The sequence below is a fragment of the Pelodiscus sinensis genome, chromosome 1 (assembly GCF_049634645.1).
Source record: "Pelodiscus sinensis isolate JC-2024 chromosome 1, ASM4963464v1, whole genome shotgun sequence".
Classification (NCBI taxonomy): domain Eukaryota; kingdom Metazoa; phylum Chordata; order Testudines; family Trionychidae; genus Pelodiscus; species Pelodiscus sinensis.
The window spans coordinates 233,218,414-233,240,446 of NC_134711.1; the positions used below are offsets into that span (position 1 = coordinate 233,218,414).

Sequence of the window (22,033 nt, forward strand, 5' to 3'; positions counted from 1 at the left end):
ATAAAAAACAAATATAGAGCAGATCTTGTATTTGATTTATAGATAAATGTTAAGCATCTTTTGGTGAGTAGGGCATAGGTCTTAATTGACAATTGACATGCAGACTGACTTATGTTTAAATATAAAACAAATGTTTTAAGGAAACTAGTTACTCTTGTACAAAGATATTTGCAAGTGAATTAGGAGACTTGTTCTCCAGAGAGAATTTTGTGGCCTAAAGCATATTGATTAAATGAGAAACCCCCAGCCCACAATAATATGCTATTTGTGTGCCACATGAATTCTCCTCTGGGTAAGTAAGCAGTACAACATTTTTAGTATTACAATAGTGAAAAACGTATGTTGGAGTTGGATTGTTTTTTAAATCCTGCACATTTGACTTTTAAAGATTTTACTTGGTTTTAAACTGAGTGGTATTCTGTATAAAATGCTAATTCCAAGGGATTCAAATCTTGCAATGTCCCCAAAAAAGTCCATGTGGACTGGTGACTTCTCTTTTGTTTTTCTCCTCCTTTTCTCATATGAAAAATTATCCTAATAATAACAACACTAATTATCCTAATTATATTTTGAGAACTTATAACTATGCAAATAGAAATAGTCACTGTTTCTCATGGGATATGATGTATACTTTTTCCCATATGTGGTAACAGTTTTGATATTTGTGCAAGCATCTTTTGAATTTTTTATCAGACATGTTAACATTTTTATTGGCATAAAATCCAATAGTTGAAGTTAATAACGATGGATTCACTGTTGCTGTCTTTTTTCCCACATGTCATTTTAGCTTCGGTTAAGAGTTTGTTTTCCTCAAACTATAGTAGAGTTTAGCAGAAATTTTTGAGGATAGTTGAGTGATTTGACCAAAGCACTGGCATATTTTTTGCCTTAGCTTTTTGAAGGGATTAGTAACTTTTTTTAAAAAATGGCTTTTATTTAATACTTCAGGCTTTCACTGTACACAAATCTCCACTAACACTTGTGCAGAAGTTCTTTTAAAAAATATATTGGAAACAACCACCGTTATTAATTTTTTAGTCTCTGCTGACTAATGTAGCCTTTTGATCAAATATTTTAGCCCAAATAATTGAAAACTGTGTGAATTTGGAATGCGGATTGAAATCTGGGTTCATGAATTGGAGACTTCCAACATAACAGAGTTGGAAAGGAGAGTGGGAATGAGGCTGAGGAGGCAGGAGAAAAGAAGGAGCTGCTTCAGTAACATCATCAAGGGATCCAGGGACCCCACTAAAATGTTTCAAATGTTATGCCTTGAAGTATAGTCTGAGTTGAACTGATTTAGTGTTCAGTACTTAAAGCTTTTTTATGTGTATAAAAGTAGAGTATAAGCATCATTGAGTCTGATTCTTCAATGTGCTAGGGACATTTTGTACCAACTATGCTGGGGCAAAGGAGCCATAAAGAAGATTTTAAGACTCACATAGAAAATACCCCCATTGCTGAGGCTTCTCTACTGGCCCTGTACCACCTTCATAAATGGTTTGTCCACATGGGATATTCGAAGTAGGCCATCGGTGAAATGGAAGGAGATGCGAGTGAATTAGAAGGAGCAGGAAGAAGCATGCCCAGGATAGACTTGCGCCGTAACAAAGATCCATAAGACCATTGAAGCTGGAGGACAGCTTAAAGCATTGGTTCTCAAACTTTGGTATTGGTGACCCCTTTCACGTAGCCTCTTGAGTGCAATCCCCAATTCCCTCCCCCCTAATAAATTAAAATAAATTTTAAAACATATTTAAAACTGTTATAAATACTGGAGGAGAAGTGGGGTGAGGGGCAGGCTGACACCTTATGACCACCTCCACTCACATCATAACCTCATGATCCTGCTGATGAGTCACAACCCTCTCCTCCTGTTTGAGAACCCCTAGTTTAAGGGTGTCCTGGCCTGTGCTAGAGAGTTCCACTGGCTTTGTAGATCCTGAATACAGCAGACACAAACTGCCTCTTTCCTCTCCCTTTAATGACTTATGGGTCTGACCTTTTTTTTCCCCCAATCCAGTTTGAATTAAGGCATGGATTTCTAAATGCCTAAAGATACAATTAAATGTGCATCAGATGGCAATAAACTGAGCCATCTGAGGTTAAAAATTGAGGCCAGATTTTCTCTGGCCTTTGGAAAAATAAAGGAATAAGAATCTTTGGGTTGCAGATGAAGGGCAAATGTGGTTTAAACCCAGACAGCAGAAGAAAGAGAATACTGTAAATAGGATGTGTATAGCTGTTAAGTTTTGTACAGCTTCATGTCTGTCGTCGTATGCAATTTTTAATGAGCTATTCTGCATATTTGCAGTTATAGTTTGAGGGGCCACCAATCATCTACTGGATATGATGGGAACAAATGTCAGTCCCTGTTGAGCTGAGGTGGATGTAGACTAGTAAGCTACTAGCAAAAGCACTGAAACTCATTAGTAATATTCAGAGGTATCCAGTACCTCCACAAGTAGTAACTTTAAAAGCGGGTCCTCTGTATAAGTATGTTGAATGAATATTAGGGTTATCAGAAATACCAGGATTAAATGCGGCCTTAATTTTCCTCCCTTGAGTATATGCATTATGATTTAGTCTTTCATTAGGTAATCACATTATATTTTTGCCCACATGGGGGCCATAAGTAGTTTGAACCCTAGACTCCCAGATCCACAGGAGAGATTGCAACTTGAGCTAAAGGAATATTTCATAGCAAACAAAGGCTATTATCTATATGGTAGCGCTCTCTAGAGTCTTTTTGGCAGGGGGTTACAAAATTACTTGTGAGAGAGAAGTGGGATTTTGTGTTTCAGGATTCTTGGGGTACAGTTATTTTGAAAAACAATGTGGTTGAGGGGGATGAAACATTTATCTGTCATATTAGAAAGCTGTATTCTATTCCCAGGGAATGTTTTATGAGGCCTGTTCCCAAAGAAAATAATAAGGTTGTGAAATGTCTATCTCTTGTGTAAAGAAGTTTGGTGGGGAGGAGATTATATAGTTATTAGATATCTTAACATATTTGTCTTTAAACTGATGTAAACCTCAACGTGCTGTTCTCAAACTTATTTGTACTGAGCTCCTCCTCCCATTGGATTTTCCTTCTCTCCAATTTAGCATTGGGACAAGACAAAGTGGACATGACTCCTAGACATGTGTCCATGACTCTTCACTTGAGAATCCCAGTTGTAAAGGAAAACTTTGGTCTGGAAAAGTCTGTATATTGTGTCTGTGTTCTCTCTACCTTGGTAATAAAATATCTTAATTGGTTAGCATTTTCAGGGTTATACTGAATATAATCCTCTTCTATATCTTGATGTACTCCTGAAGGGATTCTTGCAATGAAATCCAAAGCTGCAAGTTTAAAGGCAGGCCATATTAAGTTAATAAACTTGAACTAAACTGAAACTGGAGCATTTTAGTGTTCAGATAGATTTATTACTCATGGCAGTCTAGAGGCTGATCTCCCCTTTCATAATAAATATGAAACCTGAGAGAGAGATCTGGTAAGAACGTTTTCCTGAAAATATGTTGTTTTATCAAAGCTAAACAACTTTTTGAAGATTTATCTGTTTCCTTGAAACTTTCAGAGTGGGAAGGAGAGATTCTGTAGCAGGATGGTTAGGATACTGGCATAGAATTTGGGAGACCCAAGTGTTGGCCTCTTTTGTTTTGTCTAATTTGGAGTGAAATGGGATGAAAAAAATCTCTGAATCAGGCAGAATAGGAATTTGAACCAGGATGTCCCAGGCCAGTACCCCAACTATTACTAGAGGATAGAGACAGATACATACCTCATGAAAACGTATAGCGTGTATGGGTTTTATTCCACATTTGAAGGAAAACAAATTTCAAAACCTCTAAAGTTGCAGCAAAACAGAACATCGTGCTTACATTGAGTTTTCAGCATCATACTAATAGTTACTGTTTGAATCAAATCCTTGAGAGCTAATATAGAGGATACCTTTTAAGTACGCACACTGTTAGTCTCAGTAGCACATAATGTATTCCTTTAATATGTTATTAGATAAGGTGTTTGTTTAACATCAGTTGGCTCATAGCAGATTTCTCTATTGTCATCATAATTAATCCCCATTTGTTCATAAATACTGTAAGTGTTCACCTACTCTCTGTGTGCACAAAATGCCCATTGACTAACAAATGGGAATTCAGCAGTCACTAAGAGAGACAAAATTACCATTTCATAAATTCAAGTTAATCCCTTTGTTTGCTTCAGAATTCTCAAAATTTCTCTTTAGAATGCCAGTAGGGGACTAATGAAAGTAATAGGTTAGGTCTTTTTACACTCCATGCATACTAAGTAGGTTGAAGCACTGACAAACCAATTCATGTCCATGGGAAAAAAAATTATCAGCAGATATAAGCCTTGATGTAACCTAACCAACAGAGAGGCCTAATTCTTGAGAGAGGATTTTAAACAAAATTATTGTAACTATTTTTCTTCACTGTTGACTAAAATGCAAGCAAATTGACTGCAGTATTTTGTTTTTATTAGTGTTATTTTTCAAATACATTGTATCTTTATAAAATCACTAGACTCAAGCTTCTGTTAATTTTGTGTCATATCTGAAACTTAGAACCAAAACGTACGTGTTTGTGTGTGTGTGTGTGTATATATAAAATATGGAAAAATTAGATTTCTGTTCTAATACATGGATTATTGAAGCAAAAACAGTTTTCAACCATTTTGGGGGGAGGGGGGAAGTACCTTAGTTATAAATTGCTGAATAGGAATTATACCCAGATGGATTTAATATTACTGCAAGCTACTTTGTCTTACAATAGTGCCCAAAATGGTTCATAGTTTTTAAGCTGCTTGCTATAGTAAATGTTACTTATAGGGAACAGATACCACATTAAAATATTGGTTGAGTGGATGAAGAATAAGTATTATTATAACAATAGTCTGGAAGGATAAACCATTGTTTTCAAAAATGCACATTCTAATGGTTTCCTGGTTTGTCTTTTTGACAGACCTTTAAAAGAAGACTTCATTGTTAAAGGTTTAGTAATTGAAATAGATTTTCACTTCCAAGTTGCTGCTTCAAATTGAGCTTAAGTTGTAGCGAGCATCAGTTGTTCCCATGTGATATTTGTACAGAAACCTGCCTATGTAAATTTCCATGACAACAGTAGTCATTCTTGACAGTTCAGAAAGTGCTGGATTTAGGTGGAAAGGAGATTCACAGTAGTTTGCAAACCCAGTTATTTCCTATGCAGATTGGCACTCTGTGGCAAAACAGTGTGGGGAAACTTTTACCGCCTTTGTTCATTTTTTCTATTTGCGTACTCCTGGGGGAATTCTGCATCACTGTATACATGCATAGTTTGTGTTGTGCATAAGAACGGCTATACTGGGTCAGACCAAAGGCCCATTTATCCCAGTATCCTATTTTCTGACAGTGGCCAATGCCAGTGCTTCAAAGGAAATGAACACAGAAAGCAGTCATTGAGTGATTCATCCCATCATCCATTCCCAGCTTCTGGTAAACAGGACATGCAGGTGAAGGACATGCAGAACATGATGTTAGATTCCCTACCCAGGCTGGCGGCTGAACCTATTCTCCATGAACTTAACTAGGGTTTTTTGGTGGGTTTTTTGTTTGTTTTTAACCCTGTTATAGTTCTGGCTTTCACAACATCCTCTAACAGAGTTCCACAGGTTGACAGTGAAGAAATCCTTTTCTTATTTGTTTTTATTTGTTTAATTTAATTTGGTGACCTCTCATTCACCAAAGGAGGAGTAAATAGCACTTTTTTTTTTCTTCACACCAGTCATGATTTTATAGACCTCTATCATACCCTCCCCCAAACTGTCTCTCTTTCAAACTGAAAAGTCCCAATCTTATTAATCCCTTCTCATACAGAAGCCAGTCCATACCCATAATCATTTTTGCTGCATAATTTTTTCAATAGAAAATATCTATCAGAAAGTTGATGCAGTTCTTCCTTTTGCCACCAGCGGCCACTGTGACAGTAGAACAGAGCAGCCACTCCTGGGCAGGAGCAGCTCCAGCTGCCAGTAGGGAAGTGAAGAGGTTGCCTGCCTGGCAGCACTATGCCTGTGGGCCCAGGTCAAGAGACGCGGGGTGGTGGAGGGGAGCGAAAAACAATGTGGGTTAGGGAGGTCACAGACAAGTCTCTAAGGGACATTGGTGAAGGGCGGACTGGGATAGGAGCTGAATGATAGTGGATGCACTGGGCAACATGGGTTGCGGAGTGAGGGCAGAGACATGGGGATGGAGAGAGGTGCTGGCTCTGTGGTGTGCAGGGACACATGAGGATGGGAAGAGCTGGTGTCTGAGGGTGCATAAGACATGAGGATAGGGCCACGCCTATAATCAAGGACACGGGACAAGGCTAAATGTGAATGGAAGAGACTAGGGTTCAGCCAGGGTCTGCATGGCTCCCTAACAATCCTTCCCTTCTAGGTTCACTTCATGGCTCCTCCCTCAGCTCCACCTTTACCCCTGTTTCCCCAAACCTCTGCAATGCTTCTGAGGGGTGCAGACTTTCTATATAGTAATTGAAATGAATTATTGAAAGTTCTGGACATGCTCAAGAACAAGTCTATTCGTCAAATATTTCCTGAATTTTTTTCATTGTATTAGACTTGTTGACAGATATTAAGAAATACATTATCAAAATAATTGAAACTGATGTGATCATATTGTATTATTTTGATGCAAATTTGCAGAATTTTAAATTTTGGTGCAGAATTCCCTACCCCGTAATAATATTCTTTGAAACCATAGAGAGTTAATTCTCAAGAACTATCAAACCACTGTCTTTCGCAAACACTAATATTTTCAGGAAAAAAAATTAAGAAAACTGTCTTGATAAATGGGATGCGAAATCCATTCTGTGTTACAGTATTAGGTATTTTTAAGATGAGGAGATGGGTGAAAATTACAACTTTAAAAATCAGTGTTTAGATGAAATGGAGGTTGTATATTCCTTCAGTATTTGTGGTAATAAACTATTTAATTTAAAATTAATATTTAAAGTAAAGAAAACAGTTCACATACTAGATTACAAACTTCAGAATTAGTTTTTTCTTATTCTTTCATTCTCTCTACAGAGTCCTGAAAAAATTACACTTGTTTTCTTCTCATACCAGCATATATACATATACTATTTTTTTGTTGATTTGTCTGTCTTTCTGTGCTGTCTAGGTTTTTATAGCAAGGCCATAGTAAAAGTATATGTAAGGAATTTGATTATTTTTTTGTTATGGAACAAATTTATCTGATCTTTTTGTATTTGTTTGCAGAAAGCTATTGCCTACCTTTTCCCATCTGGATTATTTGAGAAAAGGGCCAGGCCTGTAATGAAGGTAAGAACAACATTCAGTGACTTTTTTCTCAGTATTCTTAGCATGTCATAGTAACTTTTTTGTTTTTTGTTGGTTTTCTACAGCATCCCAATGACATTTTTCCAAAGCAAAGAGGTAAGTGTGCATAGCTATTCTTTCCAGGCTATATGAAAGTTGTTATTGTTTTTCTTTGTTGCTTTTCTTTCATGCAGTCTATTTACAGTTCCTTTATTAATCATAGAATCATAGAATAATAGGACTGGAAGGGACCTCAAGAGGTCATCGAGTCCAGCCCCCCGCCCTCAAGGCAGGACCAAGCTCCGTCTACACCATCCCTGACAGATGTCTATCTAACCTGTTCTTAAATATCTCCAGAGAGGGAGATTCCACCACCTCCCTTGGCAATTTATTCCAATATTTGACCACCCTGACAGTTAGGAATTTTTTCCTAATGTCCAATCTAAACCTCCCCTGCTGCACTTTAAGCCCATTACTCCTTGTCCTGTCCTCAGAAACCAAGAGGAACAAATTTTCTCCTTCCTCCTTGTGACACCCTTTTAGATATTTGAAAACCGCTATCATGTCCCCCCTTAATCTTCTTTTTTCCAAACTAAACAAGCCCAGTTCATGAAGCCTGGCTTCATAGGTCATGTTCTCTAAACCTTTAATCATTCTTGTTGCTCTTCTCTGTACCCTTTCCAATTTCTCCACATCTTTCTTGAAATGTGGCGCCCAGAACTGGACACAGTACTCTAGCTGAGGCCTAACTAGTGCAGAGTAGAGCAGCAGAATGACTTCACGAGTTTTGCTTACAACACACCTGTTGATACAACCTAGAATCATATTTGCTTTTTTTGCAACAGCATCACACTGTTGACTCATATTCAACTTGTGGTCCACTATGACCCCTAGATCTCTTTCCGCCATGCTCCTTCCTAGACAGTCGCTTCCCATCTTGTATGTATGGAACTGATTGTTCCTTCCTAAGTGGAGCACTTTGCATTTCTCTTTATTAAACCTCATCCTGTTTACCTCTGACCATTTCTCTAACTTGCTAAGGTCATTTTGAATTATGTCCCTATCCTCCAAAGAAGTTGCAACCCCACCCAGTTTGGTATCATCTGCAAACTTAATAAGCGTACTCTCTATCCCAATATCTACATCATTGATGAAGATATTGAACAGTACGGGTCCCAAAACAGACCCTTGAGGATCTCCACTTGTTATCCTTTTCCAGCAGGATTTAGAACCGTTAACAACTCTCTGACTACGGTTATCCAACCAATTATGCACCCACCTTATCGTGGCCCTATCTAAGTTATATTTGCCTAGTTTATCAATAAGAATATCATGCGAGACCGTATCAAATGCCTTACTAAAGTCTAGGTATATGACATCCACCGCTTCTCCCTTATCCACAAGGCTCGTTATCCTATCAAAGAAAGCTATCAGATTAGTTTGGCATGACTTGTTCTTCACAAATCCATGCTGGCTATTCCCTATCACTTTATTACCTTCCAAGTGTTTGCATATGATTTCCTTAATTACCTGCTCCATTATCTTCCCTGGGACAGACGTTAAACTGACTGGTCTGTAGTTTCCTGGGTTGTTCTTATTCCCCTTTTAATAGATGGACACAATATTTGCCCTTTTCCAGTCTTCTGGAATCTCCCCTGTCTGCCATGATTTTTCAAAAATCATAGCTAAAGGCTCAGATACCTCCTCTATCAGCTCCTTGAGTATCCTGGGATGCATTTCATCAGGACCTGGTGACTTGCTGACATCTAGCTTTCCTAAGTGATTTTTAACTTGTTCTTTGTGTATCCTATCTTCTAAACTTACCCTCTCTCTGCTTGTATTCACTACGTTAGGCACACCTCCAGACTTCTCGGTGAAGACCGAAACAAAGAAGTCATTGAGCATCTCTACCATTTCCAAGTTTCCTGTTACTGCTTCTCCCTCCTCACTAAGCAGTGGGCCTACCCTGTCCTTGGTCTTCCTCTTGCTTTTAATGTATTTATAAAAGGTCTTCTTGTTTCCCTTTATGCCTGTAGCTAGTTTGATCTCATTTTGTGCCTTTGCCTTTCTAATCTTGCCCCTGCATTCCCATGTTGCTTGCCTATATTCATCCTTTGTTATTTGTCCTAGTTTCCATTTTTTATACGACTCCTTTTTTATTTTGAGATCATGCAAGATCTCCTTGTTAAGCCAAGCTGGTCTTTTGCCATATTTTCTATCTTTCCTACACAGCGGAATTGTTTGCTTTTGGGCCCTTAACAACGTCCCTTTGAAATACTTCCAACTCTCCTCAGTTGTTTTTCCCTTCAGTCTTGCTTCCCATGGGACCTTACGTACAAGTTCTCTGAGCTTATCAAAATCTGCCTTCCTGAAATCCATTACCTTCAATCCATTAATGTTTTTATAACTGCTAATGAGGCACCTGTGTAAGAAGAACACAAACCTTTCAAATTTAATATGAAATTTTACTCACCTGAGGTCTTGCCCCAGTGACAAAAAGTACTGCTACAGTGAGAGTATGACTACATTGAAATTGGAAACTGACATTTCATCTGTGCCAGCTGACTTGGGCTACAGTGCTATTTAATTGCAGTGTAGACATTTCTACTTGAACTACAGCCCAAGTTCTGGGACCCAGCTCAGGCCTGGAAGTCTACACTATAGTTAGCCCCATAATGCGAACCTGAGTCAGTGGCAAGGATTTTTAATGGCAATATAGCCATACCCCAAGGGATCAGTGCAAGGGCGCTATAGGGGGCAGCAGCCATGCATACCAGGATGCGGCTTGCTTTTCTTCCCATTTCTCTGATGAAAAGGGAGTGAGGGGAAAGTACTTGAATTCCATGAATTACTGCCCTGCTCCCTCCCTTCACCAGCCAGGAATAAGAGGCATGCACAGAATCCAAGTACTTTCCCCTCGCTCCCTTATCAGGGGAATGGGAAGAAAAACAAGCTGCGACCTGGTATGCACAACTGCTGCCTCCCTCTTTCCCCCACTCTCCTGAAACAGCACCCTTGGATCAGTGACTTTTCTTTTAAAAAAAAAAATGTCTTGTGAACCACCATGGCTAGAAAATGTTTTTCTGCCATTGGGAAATATTTCAGAGGCTCTTGATCATAATCTATGTTGTTTTAAGTCGATGGGAGTCCTTTAGTGGCTTTTCATCGACCCATAAAGCATTTACTTTTTATTAGTGTTTGGTATAAAATACCATTTTAAAAACCCCAGACTCTTTCAGGCAAACTCGGTGCTTATGAAGAGTAGCAGATTGACAGCCTTGGAAACTGAAGTGACCTCTTCATGAAGAGAATGGGCACATAATGTGCATTGACTATGCCTGCTCCCCACATTATCTGCACTTAACCTTGATCTGGCTGAATCAACGCTGTAGTTTCCTTGCCCATGCAGGAAACTTTGGTCTAATTCCTAGTCGTGTTTTTTGTTTGGACATCTGTTCAGTAGAAACTATTGACTGCCAAATTTATTTTGTATGGAATGCTAAACATTGTAACAGCTTTTGGTTGCTACTGTCCTGAGCTTGAATTGAGCTAGTTTGTAAAGAGCTCTGAGTCCTGCAAATAACACAGTTCTGATCCTCAGTAACATCTTCTTTTCACTATCGTATGAATTCTCATATATTAGTAGCTGCTATCCTGAAAACTTTTAAAGCAGTGGTTACCAACCAGTAGATCAGGATGTACTGGTAGATCCTGAAGACTCTGACAGGTGATCCTCCAGGGAGTCTCCTGCTTACCATGGGGGCAGGGAAGGGAGACGAGAGGGGTATTGATACTGATATCAGGATGGCTCCCTTCTTTCCTCTGTGCCCCATCTCCATTGAGCAGGGCCCAGAATGGATGGACCTTGCTGGCCATTGTCCCCGTGCTCTTCATAGGCAACACACATCTCTGTCACTCTTACACACGTACGTGTGTGTGTGTCTTTTCACTCATCTCTCAACCCAACATATTCTTGGGTGACATCAACAACTTCTTCTTTCAAAGTGTGTTATTTTAAGTTTTTGACTGGTCTCTGCATTTCATAGTTACTTCTTATGCTTGAGTTTAATTGTTTGAGTAATAAAGAATATATTATATTTAGGTTTTTTGTTTCTACTAGTGGTGCATATTATCACATTACCTTGAAAACAAAATATATAACAAAATTAATTCTGCATATGGATAGAAACAGCAGGAACAATGGCAAGGAGACTCATGGAACCAGGCTCAATCTCCTGGAGGCTCCTGCGAGATTGGCCACTGGCAGTTTGGAAGTGCAATTAGACTAATGCAGACTTCCCCCCGACCCTATGCCACTCTTGCAAGTGGCCAGCATTAAGTATGTTAAGGATTAGTTGACTATCCGATAAGCAAATGCTTATCAGATAGTCAATCGACTAGTCGATTCTCCCCCCCCACACACACATACACTTGCTGCCTCTATTAAATAGAGGCAGCAAAGGGGTGGGGGAAGAAGGGGTACTTCAGAGCAGCAGCACTGCACAGCTGAGCCGAGGATCAGCTGTGTGGTGCTTCCACTTTGAAAACCCAAGCTGATCCTGGGCTCTGCACGGCTTTTCCCCAGAACCTGGGGTCAGGTGACCTCGGGTTCTGGGGAAATGCCACAGGGAACCAGGATCAGCTGTATGATGACTGCCCCTTTGAAACATCACCTCCAGACTGCCCCTTTGAAACATCGTGGAGCCCAGGTTCCCTGCAGCATTTCCCCAGAGCCAGGGGTCAGATGGGGAGTCCCCCGCTGACCTCGGGCTCCATGGCTTTGAAATGCACAAGAGCCCCCTCTTGTACATTTCAGAGGAGGAATGCCGAAGTGTCTATCGAGTAGTCAGTGGAAATTCCGTCAACTACTCGACTAGTAAATTATCCGCAATTTAACATCCTTAGCCAGCATGTTGCTGCAGCACCCTGGGGAAGGTTATAAAGGGGTTCTCTCCACAGTATCCTTGCCTATAGACACTGCCCCTGTAGTTCCCATTATCTGGGAACAGGGAACTGTGACCAATGGGAGCTGCTGGGGTTCTGTTTGGGGGGGAGCAGTGTGCAGAGCCATCTGCCCCTTCCACTCCAGGAGCCAATGCTGGGCATGTCAGCATGGGGCCAGGGCAGGAGTGAGCTTTCCTTAGCCTGGCTGCACCACTGCCTGAGAGCTGTATGAGATAAGCAGAACCTGGTCAGAGCTCGCATTCCAAATTCCTGCCCCAGTCCTGAACCCTTTCCTATACCCCAACCTCCTGCCTTAGATTCAGCCCAGAGCCCTTCCCGCACTCCATGCCCCTTGAGCCAAGACCAGGGTCTGCAACCCTCGTCCCCTCAACCTCCTCCCTAGCCTGGTGAAAGTAAGTGAGGATTGGAGAGGGAAGGAATGAGGATGGAGTGAGTAAGCTGTGACATCTGAGGAGGAGTGGTGCCTCAGAGAAGCAGCAGGAAGGAGGTGGGGCAAGAGTGGGGGAGCGTCTAGACTGGCAAGATTTTGCACAAAAGCGGCCACTTTTGCGCAAAATCTTGCCGCCTGTCTACACTGGCCCCAAGTATTTGTGCAAGAACACTGACTTTGTACTGTACAAAATCAGTGGTTCTTGCGCAAATACTCCGACACTCCCGCTCAGGGATAAGCCAGTGTAGACAGCCAAGTTAATTTCTTGCACAAGAAAGCCCAATGGCTAAAATGGCCATCGGAGCTTTCTTGCGCAAGAGAGCATCTACACTGGCATTGATGCTTTTGTGCAAAAGCAAATATTTTGCGCAAAGGCACATGCCAATATAGACACTCCCTTGCGCAAATACTTTTAATGGAAAAACTTTTCCATTAAAAGTATTTGCGCAAAAGTATGCCAGTCTAGACACAGCCTTCGTGTTTGAGGTAAATCCTGGATTGCACTTAAATTCAAAAAGTGATCTTGTACTTAAAAAGGTTGGAGGCCACTGCTTTAAATCTATAAACCAGCTGTTTATATCAGCTGAAATTTTTGGACCTCACCTTTCAAATGGTATGAAACATTAATTTCCAACTTCATTGCATTGTGAAATATAAGCTGAAATCATGTTGGAATTGAAGAGGAGGCAAGATTGTGGCAATAAATACATGATTCTAAAGTCTGATGGCTATCTCCTATTGTCAGCACCAGACTAGTAGTACTTATGCTTTCAGAAGTTATGAACTCTTTCAAACACTGTGTCTGTGGGGTGTATTTTTATTTGTAGCCAAAAATAGCCTTGTTAGAAATTATCATCATTTTCAAGAGTGTGTCACTTATATTTTTAAGAATTTTGAAGTGCACATACACACACTTGTGCTTCAAAATGGTCCTTGAGCAATAATTGCTGAGTAGCTGTATTATTACCAGCTAATATAGTATCCAATAGCTACATTAACATATACTCCTCACCCTGTTTTGTTTCATAGTTTTTCAGACTGAAATACACAAACACTATTATAAATGTGATCAATAACTGCATCTTTTACTAAAAGGTGAATCTAACTTTCACATTGACAGCATTTTAAAATAAATTGACCAGGGTGAAAACAGAAGCCACTCAATTTGATTTAGTTGCAGTTGGTTATGTGATGTCTGAATTTGGCAGTTTTTACCTTTGTTCCTTCTGTTTATGGCAGATTAGTTCTTTTCCTACCACTTGTGCCTTTGCCATTTTTCTCCCTTAACTTTTCTTTGTAATGCATATTGTGTTTATCAGGTCTGTCAGAACTTGTTTTCATCTGCCTCTGATCTTCTACAGACTGTTTCTTCTTCATTGGTGATGAGATGGTTAGGCTTTATTAACTTCAGTTCTTAAAGTAACATCACTTTCATATTCCTGCTGCTTTTTTTTACATAAGAGGGGGTGGGGAGAGAAATTGAAGCAGCTTTTTTGTTTTTATTTATAAGATAGGATTTAATAGTGCAGGCCAGATTACGCAAGCTTCTATCACTTAAGTTTTATCTATAGCTCCCTAGCTTAGCCTCTCTTGAGTATAGACTGGGCATGCCAAATTACTTGAAAGCTTTGTAATGTGTGTAAATGTCTACAAGAATTTGGATTTGTCTTTACTAGCTAATCTAACACATTACCTAAATTAGTTTGTAGCTGTGGTCTCCAGGTTTTAAAACATGAAATAAATCAACTCACTAAGTCATGTACATTATTGAATAATATTTGACAAAAATGCTGAAATATTGTCAGTGCTTGAAATTAATATTACCTATGAATTCTTCGCTCTCTTGAAATCAGAGTGTTACCACTCTAGAAAGATTTCACCATATATATACCTATTAGATTTGAATTTCTATTAAAACGAGCAGAATTTAATACAAATAATACATTGACTGGATTTTACTAAATACTTTTTCTAAAGCTGCTTACAGTTCTGAACTTGCTACTTGTGCACTTCTGTTACCTTTGGTAAAGTTAGCCTAGTATTATGCTACTTATGAAGACCTCTGAATCAGGAGAAGAATGATTTTTCACAGCTGCACAGAATTATGGATTTTAAGTATTAGTTTTTAGTTTTATCTATTTTAATTTTTTCAGTTGTACCTAATTACGGGAGAGTCAGACAAAAAGTATTTAATGAAAATAAACATTGAGTTTCAAAAAGTTAAAGCTTATAATTGTTAAGAAATTGTCAACATCACATATCAGAGTATACCAAGTACATATCTTTAAATCAAACTCTAATAAGTTCTGAGGCTGCCTTTTCCTTAGTTTGCTGATTTGAAGAGAAAACATTTTGTTTGTGAAATTGACATTTTTCACATGAAAACCTAATCCTTCTAATTCTAACTATAGTATCTTTTGTACATCTCCTGTGCCCAGCAGTGGCACTGATAATTACTTGAGATTCAATTTGTAAATTCAGATGACTTGTACCAGTAGGAGGTAAAATGACAGAAAAAATAAATTTTAAAATGAAGGAAATTTTTATTAGATGAAAGTATCCTTAAATTTTAAATGTTAATTTTCTAAAATGTCACACACATCTTTTGTCTGCAGTGATTAGACAGATTAGATTGTTTTAATTGTTTTGCAAACTGCAGTGTTCTCTCTTGAATACAGTTGAGATATTTTATCAGGGCAGTGTCATAAAGGTTATTCAGTCGCTGCCTATAGAATACTACTTCTTTTTCTAGAAGACTTTATTATCTGGAGCTGCAACTGTGGCACTATTCATAATCATAATATAGCTTATAATTGTCTTTTAGTGTGCATATCTGTCTAGTCTAAATTTGGTATCTCTTGCTGTATTGCTATTGCATAGATTCCTTGAGATTTTATTTAAGATGGGGCTTCCATTATGTAATAAGAGACTTAGAATGTTGTATTAAAAACAATCTAGTTACATTAGCAGATCGAGATGGGTTATAACAGGATATGTTAAAAATATTAGTTTTCCAGACTTGTTGAATGTCCATAAAATGTATTTTATTCTCTGGTATTTTAAAAGGTAATAAGTATTATAAAAGATGTTTATAACTACAGTTTAAATACAGTTATTTAGTTTGTTTATATTATAGCTTTTTTGTCTAATCTTTCATTAGCAATGCAATGGGGAGAAGATCACCGTCCATTTCACTTTCTCTTTTATACTGGCAAGCAGTCATTTTATTCATTAATGCATGTAAGTACATTATAGACTATGATGATAAATAATGTTAAGTCTAAGCAAAGTGAAACATTACATCAGAAGTGTATTTCAGAGGCCTCTGAATTTACCTAGTGATTTCATAATGGGCCATAACAATACCACCTGAGGTGAAACATAATGTGTTAAGTCATAATATTTATTCTTTCATTTAGAGAGAACTTGTTACCTAATTTAAAAGTGAATGGTTTGTTTTCCTTTTTTGTGTGTGGCTGGTTTTGATTATGAGTTAGGTCAGAATATACTGAACATTTTTCATTTTATACTGTTGCTTAAGTTAGTATCAGGTTAGCGATGGTGAATGTCCATCCAACAGAGATGACCAGATTTAGGATTATTTATTGTCATATTTAAAATGTTTTTCATCTTATAGAAGAATTGCAGAAATGTCTTGATATTCAAGTGGCTCATTAGATGTATATATTTTTAAACGTTTAAAGGTTTGTGTTCATGTAAACTTGATGTGCACTTAGATTAGTATGGTTGCAAAACCATGGGATCTGTCCCCCTTTACTTCTATGATAAAAGCTATATGTGATAGAACATTACTGGTCCTGATTTCTTTATTGTGTGTTATGAAGAACCCTTTTATATCAATGCCCATAGGTAGACCATGAATTCTTTGATTCTTGAGAAGAGCCTTGTAGAAAGATGTGAAATATTTTAATGCACAGTTATATAAGACACAAAAAGACTCACTTTGTAGTCAGGTACTTTCAATTTGATGTTCCTGTCAGATTCTCTTTCCCTCATTATGTACTCTTGAAAAAGTTACAACGTTTATTGGACTTTTCCCAAAAATCAAATTTTGTGCATAGATTTTCTATATCTTTGAGAATTATCTGGTGTTTATTTGTGCTCTACAAACCCAAAGGACAAAATCCCCACTTGTCAGGTACATTTATTTCATGGAAAAAAAAACCCTTTTTTCGTTTTTTGTTGACCTTGGGCAAATGAGCTTCTTGCCCTGGTAGAAATGAAATGAATGATAAATGTAGAGTGTGTCTTTGCTGAGTAATGGAGCTGCAGCATAGGCTTTCCACAGAGGTTTTCTCCTGCACAGCCTGAGGCAGCCAGAGGACCCCTGCTGTTCATTTAAATAGGTATGTCAAATCTGCCTCGAAACGCCGCTGGTTTGATCTGTGGTAATATTTGTGAAGGTTCCATATGGACTTGAGCCCCCTGCAGTGCTAAGAAATAATGTACAACGCTTCATGGTGCAGACGCAAATTTTCTCTGAAAAGGGATGCAATGCTGCGTTTTAGCTGTCGGAGAGGATGATGGAGCTGACGCGCTAGGCCTGTCAACTTGTTACACGGATGGGTTGCACGCAGCGAGGCTGTGGAAAATCTGTGCCTTTTAACTTTTCTACTTAATCACGGTTGTAGCATTGCCTTTAGACTGTATGCTACATTAATTCTCTTCCTGCCTTCTGCCTTTCATCCCAAGTTTCACGGAAAAAAGTAAAGCATGCAGGTCTTGTAGAGGAGCCTTATCAAACAGCTGTCATCTGACAAGCCATTTGCATTTGTTTTGGCTGAAACAGAGCAACCCAAGGGCAAGATGTTTTGTTGCATTCCATCATAATGAAGAAATTACAAATTTTACGAGGAGCACAATTTTATTTTTAGCTCTTCCTAGCCTTTAAAAAAGGTATGTAAGATTGCTAAGAAAAAATCTCACAAAGGATAGTGTGTATCCTGTTTCCATACTATTTGACTAAATCTTCAAATGAAATCTGCTTGACAAACAAATTTTTTTACTATAGGATATTTTAAAGTACTTCAGTGTTCTTGAGACCTTTCTAAATGTCTCCATTATATAGACTTTATAAAAAGCAGATTTAATTAAACAGGATTTAACATCCTTTTAGTTAAGCTCTGCAAAAAATAGGGGAAATCTGTATGTAATCTTTAACATTGTTTTAATCTCTCATCATACTAAATGTTTTATATAAGAATTATAGGTTGTTGTTTTTTGTTTGTTTTTTTTAAAGACTACCAAAACTGTAATTCATACAGCTGGAAGAAAGTAAAGATTGAATGTTAAAATGCAGTATTTGCATGAATGACAGTACTTTGTATGGATTTTTTTAATCCGTCTGCAACATAAAGAGTAATAAATAGGATAAAGAAATGATTATTTGGCCTAAATATTTGTCAGTTGCAACTACATTTACTGACAGGGATTTCAGATTTGTATTAATTGCAATTGAGACAACCAGTCACAGCAGTGCCATTTGTTTAGGTAATGCTAATCAAAAATGTTAGACATCTATTAAAATAGTGAATACATATATTCACCATACATCTTAAAGATCCAGTTTATATGTGAATGTATGACTTGAATATTAAGTAAGACTTCTACAAAACTTGAATATCCTTTGTATTCACATTGCCCTCTTTGTTCTGCTTGTTGAATATAGTTTAGTCTTGGACGGAGCAGTTTATTCATCTCTTGATGTGCAAAGGATTTGTTGCATGTAACTCTAACATATATTGAGTGAATTTAACCCCTTCACATGAGTTGTGGCTATTCATCTCATTCAAAATGTTGCACTTTGAATACGACCTGGGAAATGTTATTGTTAGCAAGTGATATAGTTGGGCTGTGTAATGTGAGGAACAGACAGTGGCCTATTTATACATTTTTGTTGGACAAATTTTGTAGTTTATGTACTCCTGATTATTATTCCTAGCCAGAACTCTCAGTGAATAGAAACATCATTGTGGCCCTATGCTACCTTTTATCAAAATTTCTTTCAAAGAAAGTCATTTACATCCTAGGGATATCTATATTGAATGTTTGATTAAAAAACTAAAAATAATATACTAGAGTTTAAAAAATGTTCACTTTTAAGGTAGCCATGTGACCAACAGAATTTAATGCATGTTCTTGGTCCTCCAGGCCCTTTTAAATAATAACACCAAAAAAAAACCTAAATCAGAAATATACAAAGATGTTTTTCATAAGCTCCTCTGTTCCTTGAGGGTACTTTTTCAAAGACCCAGTTAACTGAATCCTGTCCTCAATTTATTTAGTAAAATGAATACATTATTATTTAAAAATGCAACCTAGTACAAATAAAGGATTTGATCCTTTCATTAGCTATGGGAGCATTTATAGTTGCCTACTGTCTTGTAGCATCAGCTATTTTGTTTGTGTAATAGATAAGTTTACAAGACAACAGACATGTACATTCATGAGTATGACTATTGCATCTTGAAGTGATGAATTAATAAATAAAATCTTCTGAAAAATGAGTCTCCACTGTAGTTTTCTAGAATTTTGGGGGAATTAGGACTATTAGATGTAATTGTTTGGCATTACATATGATTATTTTGCAAAATAGCATTTAGCCTCATGATTGCATCTTTAGAGTCTAAGTCATGAATCTTGCAAAGTCTTGTGTGTGTACTTACCTTTTTGCACAAGTAGTCCCATGAAGTAGAAGAACTATTCCTGTCCATACATTTTTTTGTGGTCTAAATTTCATCCTGTGAGAAATGGAAGTTGGAAGCCAAATCAAAAGATATTGGCCACATGTATTTCGTGAGAAGACCTCTTCTACTTTGAGATGTGCATTGATTTGTAGGAGGAAAAACTTTTTATGGATTCAGTTTTTTTTCATGGGATTCTGCAGGGGTTTGTTTTGAGACCAGTTCTGTTCAATATCTTCATCAACAATTTAGATGATGGCATAGAGAGTATGATTATTAAGTTTGCAGATGATACCAAGCTGGGGGGTTGCAAGTGCTTTGGAGAATAGAGTCATAATTCAAAATGATCTGGACAAACTAGAGAAATGTTCTGAGGTGAATAGGATGAAGTTTAATAAGGACAAATGTAAAGTACTCCATTTAGGAAGGAACAATCCGTTTCGCACATACAGAATGGGAAGTGAGTGTCTAGGAAGGAGTACTGCAGAAAGGGATTTAAGGTCATAGTGGACCACAAGCTAAATACGAGTCAATAGTGTGACACTATTGCAAAAAAGCTAACATGATTCTGGGATACATTAACAGGAGTGTTGTGAGCAAGACACAAGACATCATTCTTCTACTCTACTGTACACTGATTAGGCCTCAGCTGGAGTATTGTGTCCAGTTCTGGGCACCACATTTCAAAAAAAGATTTGGAAAAACTGGAGAAGGTCCAGAGAAGAGCAACAAAAATGATTAAAGCCCTGGAAAACATGAGGGAAGCTGTGAAAGCCCTAGAAAGCTATGAGGGAAGACTGAAAGAATTGGGCTTGTCTAGTTTAGAAAAGAGAAGACTGAGAAGGGACATGATAGCAGTTCTCAAGTATCTAAAAGGGTGTTAAAAGGAGGCAGGAGAAAAATTGTTCTCTTTTGGCCTCTGATGATAGGACATGAAGCAATGGGCTTAAATTGCAGCAAAGGAAGTTTAGGTTGGATATTAGGAAAAACTTCCTGTCAGCGTTGTTAAACACTGGAATAAATTGCCTAGGAAGGTTGTAGAATCTCCAGAGATATTTGGAGATATGGAGATATTTAAGAGCAGTTTGGATAGACATCTATCAGGGATGATTTGGACCAGAGCCACTCAACTTTGGAAGCCCCAGGAGCCACAATGATACTCACAGCACATGTGGAGGGCTGCAACTTAAGTGTGTTTGCAAATAGTTTCTTTCACACTGACGAGCATGAATACAAAGATTAAGGCAAGTCTACACAACACGCAGGCCCCATTTAAGTAAGTTCTGTTTTGATATTAACAAAATGCAATATTTACCCGATTTCCACCCATATGACAGCACTTTTAATGAGCAATGACAGTCCAGGAATGACTCTAAGTAATGTAATTAATGTTTTCTGTTACCTTAAGATATCCGAAGTGTTCCCTGTAAGCTGTGCATTTGGGCGGCCACCCAAGAAAGATTCAGGTGCCACCCAGCTTATTAGCAGAGCACCCATAGCTAGCACCATTTGTTTCTAATGGTGATGCACCTCTGTATATGCTTTGGTGCATATAACAAAATTTATTCTTCACATGGATGGAAAAAATAGTGGGAACATTAGATATTCTATGTTAAAATATACAGATTGGGAGAAAATTCTGCACAGATTTGATCATATTTAGTTGATTTCTGTTGTGCATGTCCAAAATTTAAAAGATACTGGACGGCTTACTGCTACAGTTCAGTTTGCTCTACGTTGTTCGTAAAGCTGTTGGGCTTTTTTAACTTTAGGAGTTCTATACGCTTAAGTTGCTCTTCTTAATGTAACACACAAAATAAATATTTTTATTATAAACACTGTACCAACCTGCATCAAAGATTGCTTTAAATTGATTCCACAGCCACTGATTTAAGTACTTAGTACAACTATTTTAGAAAATCAATAAACCTATGATTAACTTATTTTATTGCTTTTAAATATCTGTATATTTTTACTGCAAACCTACTGAGAATGTATATTTATAGATTAACACGAAATTTTAAAATCATGATTGCCTCAGTATGTGCTTACTGCTGCAAGGAAGCTCTTTATTATATAAGTGTTAACTGTCATTTAAGTGTTGTAACAGCATCTTTCTTCACTTCATATTATAAAATCTCATATTTGTACAATTAGTACTTCATACAGTGATTATTCCTAAAAACTCAGAGTCTTTCCTATGTATGTTTCATCTGTTTCACTGTTTAAATTTTGTATTTCTTGTAAATGGTATATAAAATGTAATCCTTACCACTCCACAGTAATTGCATCACAATAACATCTCCAAAGTATAGGAAGACACTGCTGATGATGCAGCTAGCTGGGACAGTGAATATTGAGGTTTTTATTAGTATCCAGGAGTACGGAGTACTCATCCATAAGGTTTTTGTTCTCAGCACTTGCTAATTTAAGAGGGTTCTTTGAAACGTGCAGAACTTAATTGTAGTAACACCACTTCTATTTTTTAATACATATTACTTGTTGCCCAAAGTATTCACTTACTTTACTTAGGATTAAGTTGCTGCTGTAACTCAAAGCATTTGATGTTTCTTTTTAGTATAAACACTG

The 22,033-nt window shown here is 37.7% G+C and overlaps 1 protein-coding gene across 3 annotated transcripts in view; it reads left to right on the plus strand.

Moving 5' to 3' along the window:
- Positions 1 to 22,033, plus strand: part of MRPS9 (mitochondrial ribosomal protein S9) — a 57,617-nt gene that overhangs the window by 15,358 nt on the left and 20,226 nt on the right. For all 3 annotated transcript variants that reach the window (XM_075917494.1, XM_075917503.1, XM_075917506.1), the window contains 3 exons: positions 7,286 to 7,348; positions 7,432 to 7,462; positions 15,901 to 15,980. In XM_075917494.1, the coding sequence (XP_075773609.1) occupies positions 7,286 to 7,348; positions 7,432 to 7,462; positions 15,901 to 15,980 (174 nt within the window). The remainder of the gene's footprint in view (positions 1 to 7,285; positions 7,349 to 7,431; positions 7,463 to 15,900; positions 15,981 to 22,033) is intronic.